The sequence below is a fragment of the Molossus molossus genome, unplaced genomic scaffold (assembly GCF_014108415.1).
Source record: "Molossus molossus isolate mMolMol1 unplaced genomic scaffold, mMolMol1.p scaffold_m16_p_8, whole genome shotgun sequence".
In the NCBI taxonomy this organism is placed as follows: Eukaryota; Metazoa; Chordata; class Mammalia; order Chiroptera; family Molossidae; genus Molossus; species Molossus molossus.
Genome location: NW_023425402.1, coordinates 13364763 through 13377560, shown reverse-complemented (window position 1 = coordinate 13377560; position 12798 = coordinate 13364763). Strand labels below are relative to the sequence as shown.

At 50.9% G+C, this 12798-nt stretch overlaps 1 protein-coding gene across 2 annotated transcripts; it reads left to right on the top strand.

Moving 5' to 3' along the window:
- The first annotated feature begins 287 nt into the window (after positions 1 to 287).
- Positions 288 to 11853, top strand: GUCA1B (guanylate cyclase activator 1B). Of its 2 annotated transcripts, XM_036249130.1 has the most exons (5): positions 288 to 501; positions 1406 to 1858; positions 8121 to 8270; positions 9522 to 9642; positions 10732 to 11853. In XM_036249130.1, the coding sequence occupies exons 2-5, from the start codon at positions 1652 to 1654 to the stop codon at positions 10857 to 10859; spliced, it is 606 nt and encodes a 201-aa protein (XP_036105023.1). In that variant the 5' UTR covers positions 288 to 501; positions 1406 to 1651; the 3' UTR covers positions 10860 to 11853. The 2 variants fall into 2 exon arrangements, with proteins under 2 accessions (XP_036105023.1, XP_036105022.1); XM_036249129.1 differs by lacking the exon at positions 288 to 501 and having other exon boundaries at positions 1342 to 1858.
- The last annotated feature ends 945 nt before the right edge of the window (positions 11854 to 12798 follow it).

The window sequence follows — 12798 nt, the reverse complement described above, 5'->3', positions numbered from 1 at the left end:
ATCGGCTGTCTCTTGCACAACCCCCCCCCCCCACACACACACACACTGGGGATCGGGCCCACAATCCAGCCATGTGTCCTGACCTGGAATCGAACTGACAACCCCTTGGTGCATGGGATGATGCCCACGCACTGAGCCACACTGGACAGGCGGGACTGTCATTCTTGAAGGAGAAGAGAGAAAAGGTGGAGGCAACGATTAAGAGGAGGGAGGAGACTAGCCAGCCTTATTCTCCGGACCCTGAGGGAGGTGAGCGAATAGTCCACCAGCACTTGGCAGGATAACAGAGTGAGGCTCCTCCCTCACACGTGGGGAGGGAGGAGAGCACCGTGAGGGCAGGGGCGCGTGAGGCTGAGAGCCACCAGAGCAGGTCTGGCTTCCGTGCCAACCCCCTGGCAGACACGCGATGAGACGGGCCGTGCTGCCCGAAGACAGGCTCACTGGGATGGCTGCCCGTACATCTGGAAAACTCACTGCTCCGGGTTTTCTGATTTCTTGGAGGTGCTATTTTTATATTATATTAACACAAGCATGAATATATAATTGATTAAAAAACAAATTTGCATGAACTTTTAATATAAAAGTAAGACTATTTTAAGCCATGTTCCCAGATCCTTCTCACATGGAGAAGAAGCCTATAGGCCTTGGGTGAAGGGTGTTGGAGGGAAGCATCTGTACTTTAAATTGGAAAATGGGAACCACTAGGCAGTCAGTGGTTCTCAACCTTCCTAATGCCGTGGCCCTTTAATACAGTTCCTCATGTTGTGGTGACCCCCAACCATAAAATTCTTTTTGTTGCTACTTCATAACTGTAACTTTGCTACTGTTATATCTTAGGCGACCCCTGTGAAAGGGTCGTTCGACCCCCAAGGGGGTCGCGACCCACAGGTTGAGAACCACTGCTCTAGAGTGTGATCTGTAACGGAGCCAAAGGCATTGTGCTGGGCACTGAGCTTGGGGACAGGGCTGCGCACCAAGGGCCCTTCACGCCATAGGCCCTGCTGCTTCTCACTAGACCATGTGGAGGAGCGGGTGTTTGTTTCTGGGCTGGGAGTTGGCCTTGCTTCCTCTATGGACTCCAGAGTCTCCTGTGTCTCCAGGGTGGTCTCTCTGGAGCAGCGTGGTGCCCAACTAAAGGGACAGGGAGTGTGTGGGACATGGGGGGGCTCGGCCTGTCTTCCCAACTTGTCTTCACTCCACCTTCTCTCAGTTTCCTCCCCTCCCCCCCTTCAGAATCTTCTGGGTGGCTTAGCTGAGTGGTTGACAGATGAAGGGGAGTGAGGCTGAGGAGCTGAGCAGGCTGGAGGTCAGCCCTTCCAGGACAATCTTCTAATGATCTTAGAGCTTAGCTGGCTGGTTCCGCCCACCTTGTCGGCCGCCCCCTGACGCTGCCCATCATGTTCAGTTGCCCGGGAGGTGATGAATAGGCTGGCTGAGCTCAGGACAGGGAGGACCCTAACCTAAGGAGTCCATCTGCAGCAGCCCAGGAGGAGACAGAGCCTCGCTCCCTGCCGAGCCGGGGCCAGGAGGAGACAGAGCCTCGCTCCCAGCCGACCCGGGGCCAGGAGGAGACAGAGCCTCGCTCCCTGCTGACCCGGGGCCAGGAGGAGACAGAGCCTCGCTCCCTGCCCAGCCGGGGCCAGGATCCAGGATGGGGCAGCAGTTCAGCTGGGAGGAGGCAGAGGCGGCCGGCGAGATGGACGTGGCGGAGCTCCAGGAGTGGTACAAGAAGTTCGTGGTGGAGTGCCCCAGCGGCACGCTCTTCATGCACGAGTTCAAGCGCTTCTTCAAGGTCACGGGCAATGAGGAGGCCACCCAGTATGTAGAGGGCATGTTCCGAGCCTTCGACAAGAACGGGGTAAGGCGCCCTCGGGGGAGGACTGGTGGCCGATCCGCTTGGCCCATTTCTCCTGAGCCGGAGGAGCAGCCTCACAGGGGCTCCCAGTCCCCAGTCCCCTGCTCTTCTTTTCTCTCCTTTACCCTTCACCGTTTGTCTCACTTTCTCAAAAACTCTCTCTACCATCAGTCTGTGCCCTCCCATCTTCTCTTCCCTCCTCTCGTCTCTCCGCTCTCACCTGACTCCACTAACAGCACCGAAGGGAGGCGGGCAGGGCACACAGTCCAGACCTCTCTGTATTTACCGCCAGGGCTTTGCGGCCAAGGACTTGGTTTCCCACCCCCACCAGAGCCCCTGTCGCTCTAAAGATGAGGAGCAAAAGGGCTGCCCAATGGGATGAGCCGATGTTGGCACGGACCCGAAGCTCCTCCTCTCCGTCTGCGAGGCAGCAGGAGGAGTAGGTTACTTCAAACTAAATGATGAGAACGGGGCACAAGGAAGTGAATTCGTTTGCCCAGGATGATATCCTCAGGGGTTCTGACTCCCAGGCACGGGCACCTGCCTAGGAGGCAGTTTGTGTTTTATAAAGAGAGAAAGTGAGTTTGTTTTTAAAAAGCAGGACATATATCACAGAACTTGCTATCATAAATATACCTATCTTCCCCTTACTCATCTAAAAATTCAATGTAACAATTCAAGAGCCTAAGGGATTATTTTAGCCCTGGGTATAATATAGCTGGACCCCTTACACCTCATCTCATCTAACAAATTAGCATATGCACTCATCAGTTGCTTTTTCCTTTCTTTATAACATTTTATTATTATATTATTATTTTTTAATCCTCACCCGAGGATATTTTTCTATTTATCTTCAGATAGAGTGGGAGGAAGGGTCAGTGGGGAGAGAGAAACATCAACGTGAGAGGGACACATCAACCGGTTGCCTCCTGCACAACCCTGACCAGGGCCGGGGACAACCACAGCCGAGGTACGTGCCCTTGACCAGAATCCAAGCCATGACTCTTTGGTCTGCGGGCGGACACTCTAACCACTGAGCCAAACCAGCCAGGGCAAGGCCATTCTTTTTTTTTTTTTTTTTTATCCTCACCCGAGGACATTTTTTTATTTTTTGTTCAGATAGAGCAGGAGGGAGGGAGGGAGGGAGGGAGGAAGGGAGGGAGGGAGAGAGAAAGAGAGAGAGAGAGAGAGAGAGAGAGAGAGAGAGAGAGAGAGAAACATCGACGTGAAAGGGACACATGGAGTGGCTGCCACCCGCACAACCCAACCAGGTCCGGGGACAAACTGCCTTAGCGGGAACCGAACCCGGGTCTCTCTGGACCACAGGCGAACTCTAACCACTGAGCAAACCGGGCAGGGCCAAGGCCATTCTTTTAAATAACCTAATACAATGATCAAAATAAGGACCCTGGCCGGTTTGGCTCAGCGGTTAGAGTGTCAGCCTGTGGTCCTGAGAGACCCGGGTTCGGTTCCCGCTAAGGCAGTTTGTCCCCAGACCTGGTTGGGTTGTGCGGGTGGCAGCCACTCCATGTGTCCCTTTCACGTCGATGTTTCTCTCTCTCTCTCTCTCTCTCTCTCTCTCTCCCCCCCCCGCCCCACTCTATCTGAACAAAATATCAAAAAATGTCCTCGGGTGAGGATAAAAAAAAAAAAAATTTAACATTAATACAATTCTATTACCTAAGTGACCATCCATATTCAAGTTTGGTCAATTTGTGCTGATAATGTACTTACATGTTTTTTTTTAGGTGGGGATCTGATCACTCAATGTACTTCCTTGTCCTTGTCTCCTTACTGTTTAATTTGGAACCTTTAACCTCAGCTTTTTTTTGTCTTATTTGTAATCAGTAAGCATCTTTTTTTTTCTTTATTGATTTTAGAGAGAGAGGGAGATAGAAACATCGATGAGAGAGAACATTGATTGGCTGCCTCCTGCATGCCCCCCTAGGGATTTGGCCCACAACCTGGGCATGTGCCCTGACCAGGAATCGAACCAGTGGCCTCTTGGTGCATGGGTCGACACTCAACCACTGAGCCACACTGGCTGGGCATTGGCACAATCTTTAGATCAACAGGTCTCATTTCTGGACAATTGATCTGAGATTTTCTTTTTAGGACACCAAGTTTTCTTTAATTATTTTTTTGGGGGAAGGGACATCATACTTCTGCCCAATTAAGAGAAACATTTTTTATCAGTACAGTGGTCTTCTTTTTACACTTATCACGCCATGAACTCACAGGGATGGGTTCCAGCGGCTCAGGCTCCTTCCCATTGGTTCTCACAAAATGTGCTTCTCTGGGGCCGACAGGACAGGGAGGAGGATGACGCTTCAGCTGAACCCAGGTCCCCTTCTCCTTGGCTTCCTTCTCTTTCTGATCATTTTCCTTCACGCGTTGCAGGAAGCTGTCTCAGCTCTTAGAGGCTTACTATGCTCAAGCCGCACAGTAATTCTCTTGGCAAGAATCTTGCCCTTGACTTGTGTGTTCACAACATGCCCACTGCTTGCTGGGTGACCTGTAGACTCTTCCAGCTTTGCCATGGTAACATTTGTGGGGCATTCCTTTTTGAACAGTGCCTGTTCCCTTTATGTCCACAATGTCACCTTTCTTACAGATTCGCATGTATGTGGCCAAAGGAACAACTCCACGTTTTCTAAAAGGCCTAGAGGACATATCGCGGGTGCCTCTCCTCTTTCCCTTTGTGTTCGTCATTTTGGCGAATTACTGGAAGATGGAGGTTCCGGCCGAAAAGCGATCTGAGATTTCCAAGGCAAATAAAATCAAAAGAGCTCATAGATCTAGCTCACATGTCAAAATCTGGGGTGACAGAGACAGGGGTTTGGTGGAGACAAGCAGGGAGGGGCACTGGAGTGGAAGAAAAGGGTTGAAGCTCAAATGTCATTTGGGACACTTATGTAACATGCATTGGGGGCGGGGGTCAGGGCTGGTGCACAAATGCAGCCGATTTAGGAAGAAACAGGGAGGGCAGACAATCCCAGAGCAGACCACGTGCCGATCACCTCTGCTCCGACCTCTTGAGTAGACAGGTGTTTCCATCATCCTGGGCTCCTGTGGGTAATTAAGGCTGACGAGGGCCGGTGCACACAGAAGAGTTAGTACCAGCTGGAAGATTCCCAGAAATGGTCCTGGGCAGGGGTGGGGTGCAGTAGCCTCACAGGTGAGATCACTTGTCTGGACGGGTTACTCTAGAACATGCCTCTTGTTAGGCAAAGGATTGTGGGGAGGAAGAAATTTTCCTTGACCTTCAAGTTTCTTCTGGCCCATCTAATAATCACATAGGCATAAGACAGAGTAGCAGGAGAAAATAAGTGTAATACATGTAAGTGTCTGGGAGCCCCGCATGTATGAGAGTCAGAGCCCCGCATGCAGGAGAGGCGCAGAGACAGGAAGGGAACGTGGACCGTAAGACAGTCTGAGCTGGGGGTGAGCTAAGGAGCCTCAAGGGGCTTAAAGGGTCGTTGCAGGGTGATAAGAAGAGCAGATGTTTACTATATCAAAATTTGTCCTTCGGTCTAGATAGCTCAAAAGAAGTTATCTGTGGTAATCTGTTAATATGGACAAGGCCCCTAATTCAAGTTGTTCTAGATAGTTAAGGGAGGGGCAGAAGTTTGTTTTGAGCCCCATGCAGTGGCTACTACTCAGCAATAAAAAAGTTGCCTTTAGCTCAGAACAACCTACATACTACAGAGGCACGTTATGGGGTGACTCGTTCTGAACTCCACAGGCTTGTGGAAAACGTATCATGTTGAGAGAGGACACATGAGAAGGTTCTAGGGAAAGAATGCGGGAGAATCCAGAGATCTAAAGCGTAGGGATTTGCCAATGGTTTAGTTTTTCTGTTTTTCTCCCCTTGGTGCAAGGACCAGGCCCACTTTTAGACAGTGGTAGACCTGGAGCAGAAGAAAGTTCTCACTTGATGCACTGAGGAGACTTGTATCTTGAAAGATTCTGCTGTAGGCAACTTACTCCACTTCTGAGTCTCGGGTTACTCACCCACCAAAGCCGATAGCAGACCTGAGGGAGGTGAGGTTTGTAAAAGAGATGGTCCTTACCAGATGTTTGCATGTGTTTTCCTACTCAACTCATTAAAAAGGAAACATAAGGTTGATTTTTAGTAAGTTTAATAAGTCACAATTACTAATGAAAATAGCCTTTTAAAGAATATCAATTATTACATTGTACACCTTAAGCTTACAGTATGTTCTTTAAAAGGCTATTTTGCAATTGTGTCTCAATAAAGCTTGGTGAGGGGGCTGGAAACAAGCCAAATAAACTTCAATGAGCAGAAAACAGATAGGAACCATGCATGCAGTGGAATATTACTCGGCAAAGAAAAAGGAAGGAGCTGTTGCTCTACATCGCAACTTGACTGAATCTCCAGGGCATTGTGCTGTTTTAAAAAAAAAAAAAAAAGCCCATCTTGAATTGATTCTAATTCTATACCAGTCCCAAAGTGAAACTGTTACAGTGATGGGAAACAGATCAGTGGTTGTCAGGCGATTCTATTGGGAGAAGAATGTGATTATTAACAGGTAAGAAGAGAATTTGTGTAGAGATTTACTCATATCTACGCATATGATAAAACTTCATAAAACTATGCACCTACCAAAACAGTACACTAAAGAGTAGTGAGGGTGGGGGAAGGAACAGCTACTGCTAAGAATCTACCCCAAAGAAACTACCAGAATGTAAGAAAAATATATATGCACAAAGTGTTCATTCTGTATTGTAAAATATTAAAACCATCTTCAGAAAGAGGGACTTCCCAGTACACCTCAAAATACATAAAAGATGTCATTTTAATTCATTCTGAAGACGTAGGATTTTTTTGTTGTTGTTAATCTGCACCCGAGAATATTTTTTCCCCTGATTTGAAGGAGAGGAAGAAACACTGATGTGAGAGAGACACTTCGATTGGTTGTCTCGTCTGGGCTGGGGCTCTGAGTGGCCAGACTGAGTGAGACAGAGGTGCTCTGGGCAGGTGCTGTCATTTCTGATTACAAGGTTATGGGAATGGTAGACACTCCTGGGAGCTGATGACTCGGGTGTTTTATTCGGAGAGCTGAGGTCCCCACCCTGAAATACATGAGGTCACGGGTATAAGCTGCGCCTTGTGAAGTTCCACCTGAGACCCTGGCCAGACCGACCTCCTGCAGCTGCCACCCCCAGCCTCCTGCCTCCACCTCCTCTGGAGTCAAAGCAACCTGGCCCTGACCGGTTTGGCTGAGAGGTTAGAGTGTCAGCCCGAAGACCAGAGTCTTGGGTTTGATTCTGGTCAAGGGCATGCACTTTGGTTGTGGTTTGGTCCTCAACCCCAGCCCTGGTCAGGGTTGTGCAGGAGGCAACCAATCGATGTGTCTTTCTCACATCGATGATTCTCTCTCTCTTTCTCCCCCTCCCTCCCACTCTCTCTGAAGATGAATGGAAAAGTATCTTCAGGTGAGGATTAAAAAAAGAAAAACACGTTTTCTGGCCGACTGCTTTTGCCTTCCTCCTTCCTCTGGCCAGTTAGCACCTGAGCTCTATGTCTACCCACCTTCCTGGGGGGGAGGGGCGTGCAGGCTTGTTCTTCGGTGTCATGTCCACCTGGGCCCAGAGGTGAGCAGGGCTGCACTGCCTGCCCACCTGCCCTCGGACTCAGAGTGAATGAAAGTGCAAAAGAAACGTTCAATGTGAGCACAGTTTTCTAATCTCCTTTCAAAACTACCTTGGACTCAAATTCAGATTAAGTAGATTGATTGTTCATTGATTCATAAATACTTATGAGACCTCGACTCCGTGCAGAAGTGGCACTGTGCTGGGCATGGAAGGGAAACAAAAGCAATGTAAGCCTCTGTTTTCTCCAGAGCACATCATGCAGCTGGGGAATGAGACATTCTTAGGAAACAGTCATGTGGCAATGCCAGAGTGAGTCCCAAGCTGTGCAGAACAGGTAGCAGGTGCTGTGAATGTTAGGAGAGGGAGAGATCCCTGTGGCTGACGTGGTCTAAGAAGGAAGGCTTCCTGGAGGAGGGGGCCCTTGAGCTGAGCCTGGCAGAACAGGTAGAACTGGATGATCATGGAGGGGAAAGGATGTGGAAGTGGAGAACAGCATGAGCAAAGGTGCAGAGGCCACACAGAGTGCAAGGACGAGGCAAAGCCCTGAGTTCGTGGGGATGGATGACCCAGAATAGGGTGCACACCTGTGCTCTGGAGGTGGGGCACGGACCAGGAGGGGGCCTCACAGCTTCCACTCCCAATGCAGGACAACACCATCGACTTCCTGGAGTACGTGGCAGCCCTGAACCTAGTGCTGAGGGGCACCCTGGAGCACAAGCTGAAGTGGACCTTCAAGATCTATGACAAGGACCGAAATGGCTGCATAGACCGCCTGGAGCTGCTCGACATTGTGGAGGTCAGAGGTGCCCCTGGGCACAGGAGCACTGCTGGGCTCAAAGGGCTGGGCACTGAAGTGGGGTCCCCGGGGGCTGGGGTTCGGGAAGAGGCATTGAAATCATTCAAGTTTGCTTTCTGTCCACAGTGGAAGTAAGCTAGAAATCACTTACAAAAAGATAACTAAAAAATCCCTAGGTGTTTGGAAATTAGGCAATACACTTCTATTCCATGAATCAAAGACATAAAATCACACACACACACACACACACACACACAGAGTGAAGTAAATAATGATGCAAAAATAATATAACAAAACTTGTGGAATGCAGCTAAAGGTACATTTGCAGACACATGTATAGCCTTAAAATGTCTATATAAGAAAATGAAAGGCTGAAAATCAATGATCTAAGAAGTCATCTCAAGAAATTAGAAAAAAGAAGAAATTAAACCCAAACAAAGTAGGAGAAAGGAAATAATACCAGAAAGAGCAGAAATTGATAAAATAGAAAAAAATGCACAAAGAAAGTTGGTTCTTGAAAAGACTAACAAAGCTGATAAACTACTAGCAAGAATGTTAGCCTGTTACTGCCCAGAGCTGTTGGTGGACACTGTTAGCCCACTTTACAGATAGGGAAGTCACCTCACAGAGGTTCTGTGTTTGCCCAAGTTCATCCACCCAGGAGGCACTGGAGCTGGCTGTAACCCCTGAGGCTCCCTGTCAGGGAGCCTGCTCTGAGCCAGGCTGTGCTGGGCAGCGAGGCCCTGGGCATCTGCCAGACACACCTCTGTCCTCAGCCTAAGAGCTAAGGGCAGTCCTCTTGTCTGTCTCTTCCCCATTTCACTTCACAGATGTTGCCTCGCTGGAGACCCGCAGGAGAAACCTGTTCTGTCCCTCCAGTCTGAACACCTGTGTTTCCTATCATCCTGTTACACACACACACACACACACACACACACACACACACATACATATTCTAAATTCTCTCTTCCTCTGTAAACTAGCACTGAGACCATCACAGTGCCATACACATCCCTCATAAGAGGTTTGGGGTTTCGGCTTTGAGGCCCACAATGGAAAAGCTGGTGGCATCGGGGTGTGGGGGGCGCCGCATGTAAGGTCAGGGCTCCCCGGTTGCCGCTGGGCCAGTGGGCCTAAGAGGCATCAGTTTTGATTTGCGCCCAGGCCCTGTGGTGGGGATGGTGCTGGGCCGTGGGTTGGGAGGGGCGGGGTTGGCAGGGTCCCCTCACGGCCTCTGGGATGTCCCCGCAGGCCATTTACAAGCTGAAGAAAGCCTGCAGGGTGGAGCCGGAGGCCGGGCAGCAAGGCCAGCTGCTCACGCCCGAGGAGGTCGTGGACAGGATCTTCCTCCTGGTGGATGAGAACGGAGACGGTAACGGGCGGAGGGGGTGGCCCACCCCGTAGCACCCACTTCCTCGCCGTGTGACTTTGGGCAAAGCCCTCCACCTCTCAACAACTGGTGTCCTCATCTGTGGGCTGGGTGTGGAGAGGACGCCATGAAACAGCAAAGGTGTCACTGGCACCTGCCGTTCGTAAGAGCCATTAAGACTCCTCTGGGAGCCCTGGCCGGTTTGGCTCAGTGCTGGAGCGTCGGCCGGCAGACGAAGGGTCACAGACGAAGGGTCACAGGAAGGGTCTCCAGTCCAGGGCATGTACCTCGGTTGCGGTTCGGTCCTGCCCAGGTCCGGGTTGTGAGGGAGGCAACCAGTCGATGTGTTTCTCACATTCATGTCTCTCTCTCTCTCACTCTATCTGAAGATAAATGGAAAAATATTCTCAGGTGAGGATTAAAAAACAAAAGCCCTCTTAGAGTTGCTGGTGGAGGTAGGCAAGCGAGCCAAAGGGTGGGAGCTTTGGAGTCAGGCAGACAGATGCTCCATTAACCCCTCCTCACCCTGGTCTCAGCTTCCTCATCTGGAAACGGGGATGGTAATGGCTGAGAGGACTCTTTTTTTTTAATCCTCATCTGAGGACATTTTTCCATTTTTTGTTCAGATAGAGTGAGAGGGAGAGAGAGAGAGAAACATGGATGTGAAAGGGACACATCGAATGGTTGCCACCCACATGACCCAACCAGGGCCGGGGACAAAGTGCAACCGAGGTACGTGCCCTTAGCAGGAACCGAACCCGGGTCTCTCTGGACCACAGGCTGACACTCTAACCGCTGAGCCAAACCGGCCAGGGCTAAATGGGGTAAGTAAAGCCTGAGGCTGTGCAGGGAGGAAGAACACACCCAGGAGAGCCCTCAAGAAGAGCCCTCGAGAACATTACGAGGGTACTATGGGCAAAAGTAAAACTGCAATTCATTTGCAAAGAAGTCCCGTAAAGAAACCCTTGAAGGTTCCAAAAGATTCCTGGAGAATCAACAGGCCCCCAGCTCCGGCCCTAAGTCTGCAGGCCTCCCCTCTCCCCACGACCCCTTCCTTCCATGCTGCCTCATGACCACTCTCTGCCTGTTCAGGCCAGCTGTCTCTGGATGAGTTCGTCAGAGGTGCCCGCCGAGACAGGTGGGTGATGAAGATGCTGCAGATGGAGGTGAATCCCGGCGGCTGGATCTCTCAGCAGAGGCGGAGAAGTGCCATGTTCTGAGCGTCTGGGGCCCTGGGACCCTGTGCGAGGCCACAGGCCCCTCCAAGACGCCAGGCTCGCAGTAGTGGGAGCGCCCCTGGCTCAGCTGTGCCCTGCATCCTGGCAGCCCTGTAGAGGGGGAGGGGACGGGCTGCTGGTCCATTGGGGGAGTTCCTGGGGTGGTGAAGGGAATGGCCTACTCACCCCTTTCAGCTGCTCCTGGGCTGGGCAGTTATGAGGCTCCACAAATTCCCACGCGGTTCTTAGCTGGAAGCAGGAGAAAACTGAGGGGCGGGGTCCCATAGACCTAATTAACAGTGAGCGCCCGCCCGCCCGCCCCGCCCCGGGGAAGCAGACTGGTAGAAGGCAGGGGCTGGAAGGTGGGGGGAGGGGCCTGTAATCGCATTCCCCCAGGATCTTAAGGGTCTACAGAGGGCGCTTGCCCCTCCTCTCCAAGGTGTCCCTACCTGGGGTGCCAACAGGGAAAACTTCAGCCAGCCAGGCCTGGTCTCCTGCCCTTGGAGGGGTCAGCTGTTCTCAAAGGGGCTGCTTCAGCTCTGCCCTGGTTCTGCTTCCCCAGCCCTGGGGCCCGCTGCCTCCCCAACATCCCCCTCCCCTTCCGTACCCCTTACCCCCTCGCCTCTCCAAGACCCTCCCCAGCATGGCCCTGCCACAGTTCCCAGCCACGAGCTGAGTGTGTCTCCTTCGTGAATGGAGACGCCTTCCCTCTGTCTCTGGAGAGAATTGGGGGCCTGATGACCTGGGTTCTAGCTCAGGCTTTGGCTCCAGCTGCTATGTGACCCCAGACGGCCAGTTCTCTTCCTGACCTGTTACTTCCTCTGCACGGTGAGCAGGACTGGACTAGACCAGCAGTTATCAGATGATTATTTTTTTAGATTTTGAATTATTTTTGTTATATAAATTCTATGTGCAACCCAATATAGAAACTAGATTAAAAGGGATCTGAGCCCGGCCGGTGTGGCTCAGTGGTTGAACATTGACCCATGCACCAAGAGGTCACTGGTTCCATTCCCGGTCAGGGCACTTGCCCAGGTTGTGGGCCCGATCCCCAGTGGGGGGCATGCAGGAGGCGGCCACTCAATGTTCTCTCTCATCAATGTTTCTATCTCTCTCTTCTGCTCCCTTCCTCTCTCTCTAAAAATCAATAAAAACCCGGCTGGAGTGGCTCAGTGGATTGAGCACAGTCCTGTAGACTGAAAGGTCCCTGTTTGATCCCTGGTCAGGGCACATGCCCAAGTTGCAGGCTGGATCCCCAGTAGGGGACATGCAGAAGGCAGCCAGTCAATGTATCTCTCTCACATTGATGTTTCTATCTCTCTCTCCCTTCCTCTCTCTCTAAAAAATCAATAAAAACATATTTTAAAAAAATCAATTTAAAGGGGGGGGGGCACTCTGGTTGAAGGAGGGCTGAGCAACTCAGACTCCTCCTACCCTGCAGCCAGAAACACCTCTGAGAACACAGACCCTGGGTCAGAATTACCCCTGTGAGACCGTGTAAAGTAGGACCTGGAAAAACACTTGCTTTACCTTGAATAGATATGTTTTTATGTTGATGTACGAAAAATAAAATTAACCTGTTGAACCTGTGATTTCATAGGTGTGATATTCATATAAAAAGTTCCTTCAGAAACAAATTTTAGGAAAGTGATTGATTAAAAAAAATAGCCCTGGCCGCTTTGGCTCAGCGGTTGGAGCGTCGGCCTGCGATACAGAGAGACCCGGGTTCGGTTCCCGCTAAGGGCACGTACCTCGGTTGCAGTTTGTCCCCAGACATGGTTGGTCGTGCGGGTGGCAGCCACTCGATGTGTCCCTTCACATCGATGTTTCTCTCTCTTCCTCTTCCTCCTGCTCTATCTGAACAAAAAATGGAAAAGTGTCCTCGGGTGAGGATTTAAAAAAAAAAAAAAAAAGTCATAATCGGGGTGGGACACAGATATGC

What these genes read in the sequence shown, in the direction of transcription:
- GUCA1B (XM_036249130.1), top strand. Translation starts at nt 1,652, where the DNA reads ATGGGGCAGCAGTTCAGCTGGGAGGAGGCAGAGGCGGCCGGCGAGATG. An exon ending in AGCTGCTCGACATTGTGGAG is followed by an intron (nt 8,271 to 9,521) that starts GTCAGAGGTGCC and finishes ATGTCCCCGCAG; the next exon opens with GCCATTTACAAGCTGAAGAA. An exon ending in GGTGGATGAGAACGGAGACG is followed by an intron (nt 9,643 to 10,731) that starts GTAACGGGCGGA and finishes CTGCCTGTTCAG; the next exon opens with GCCAGCTGTCTCTGGATGAG.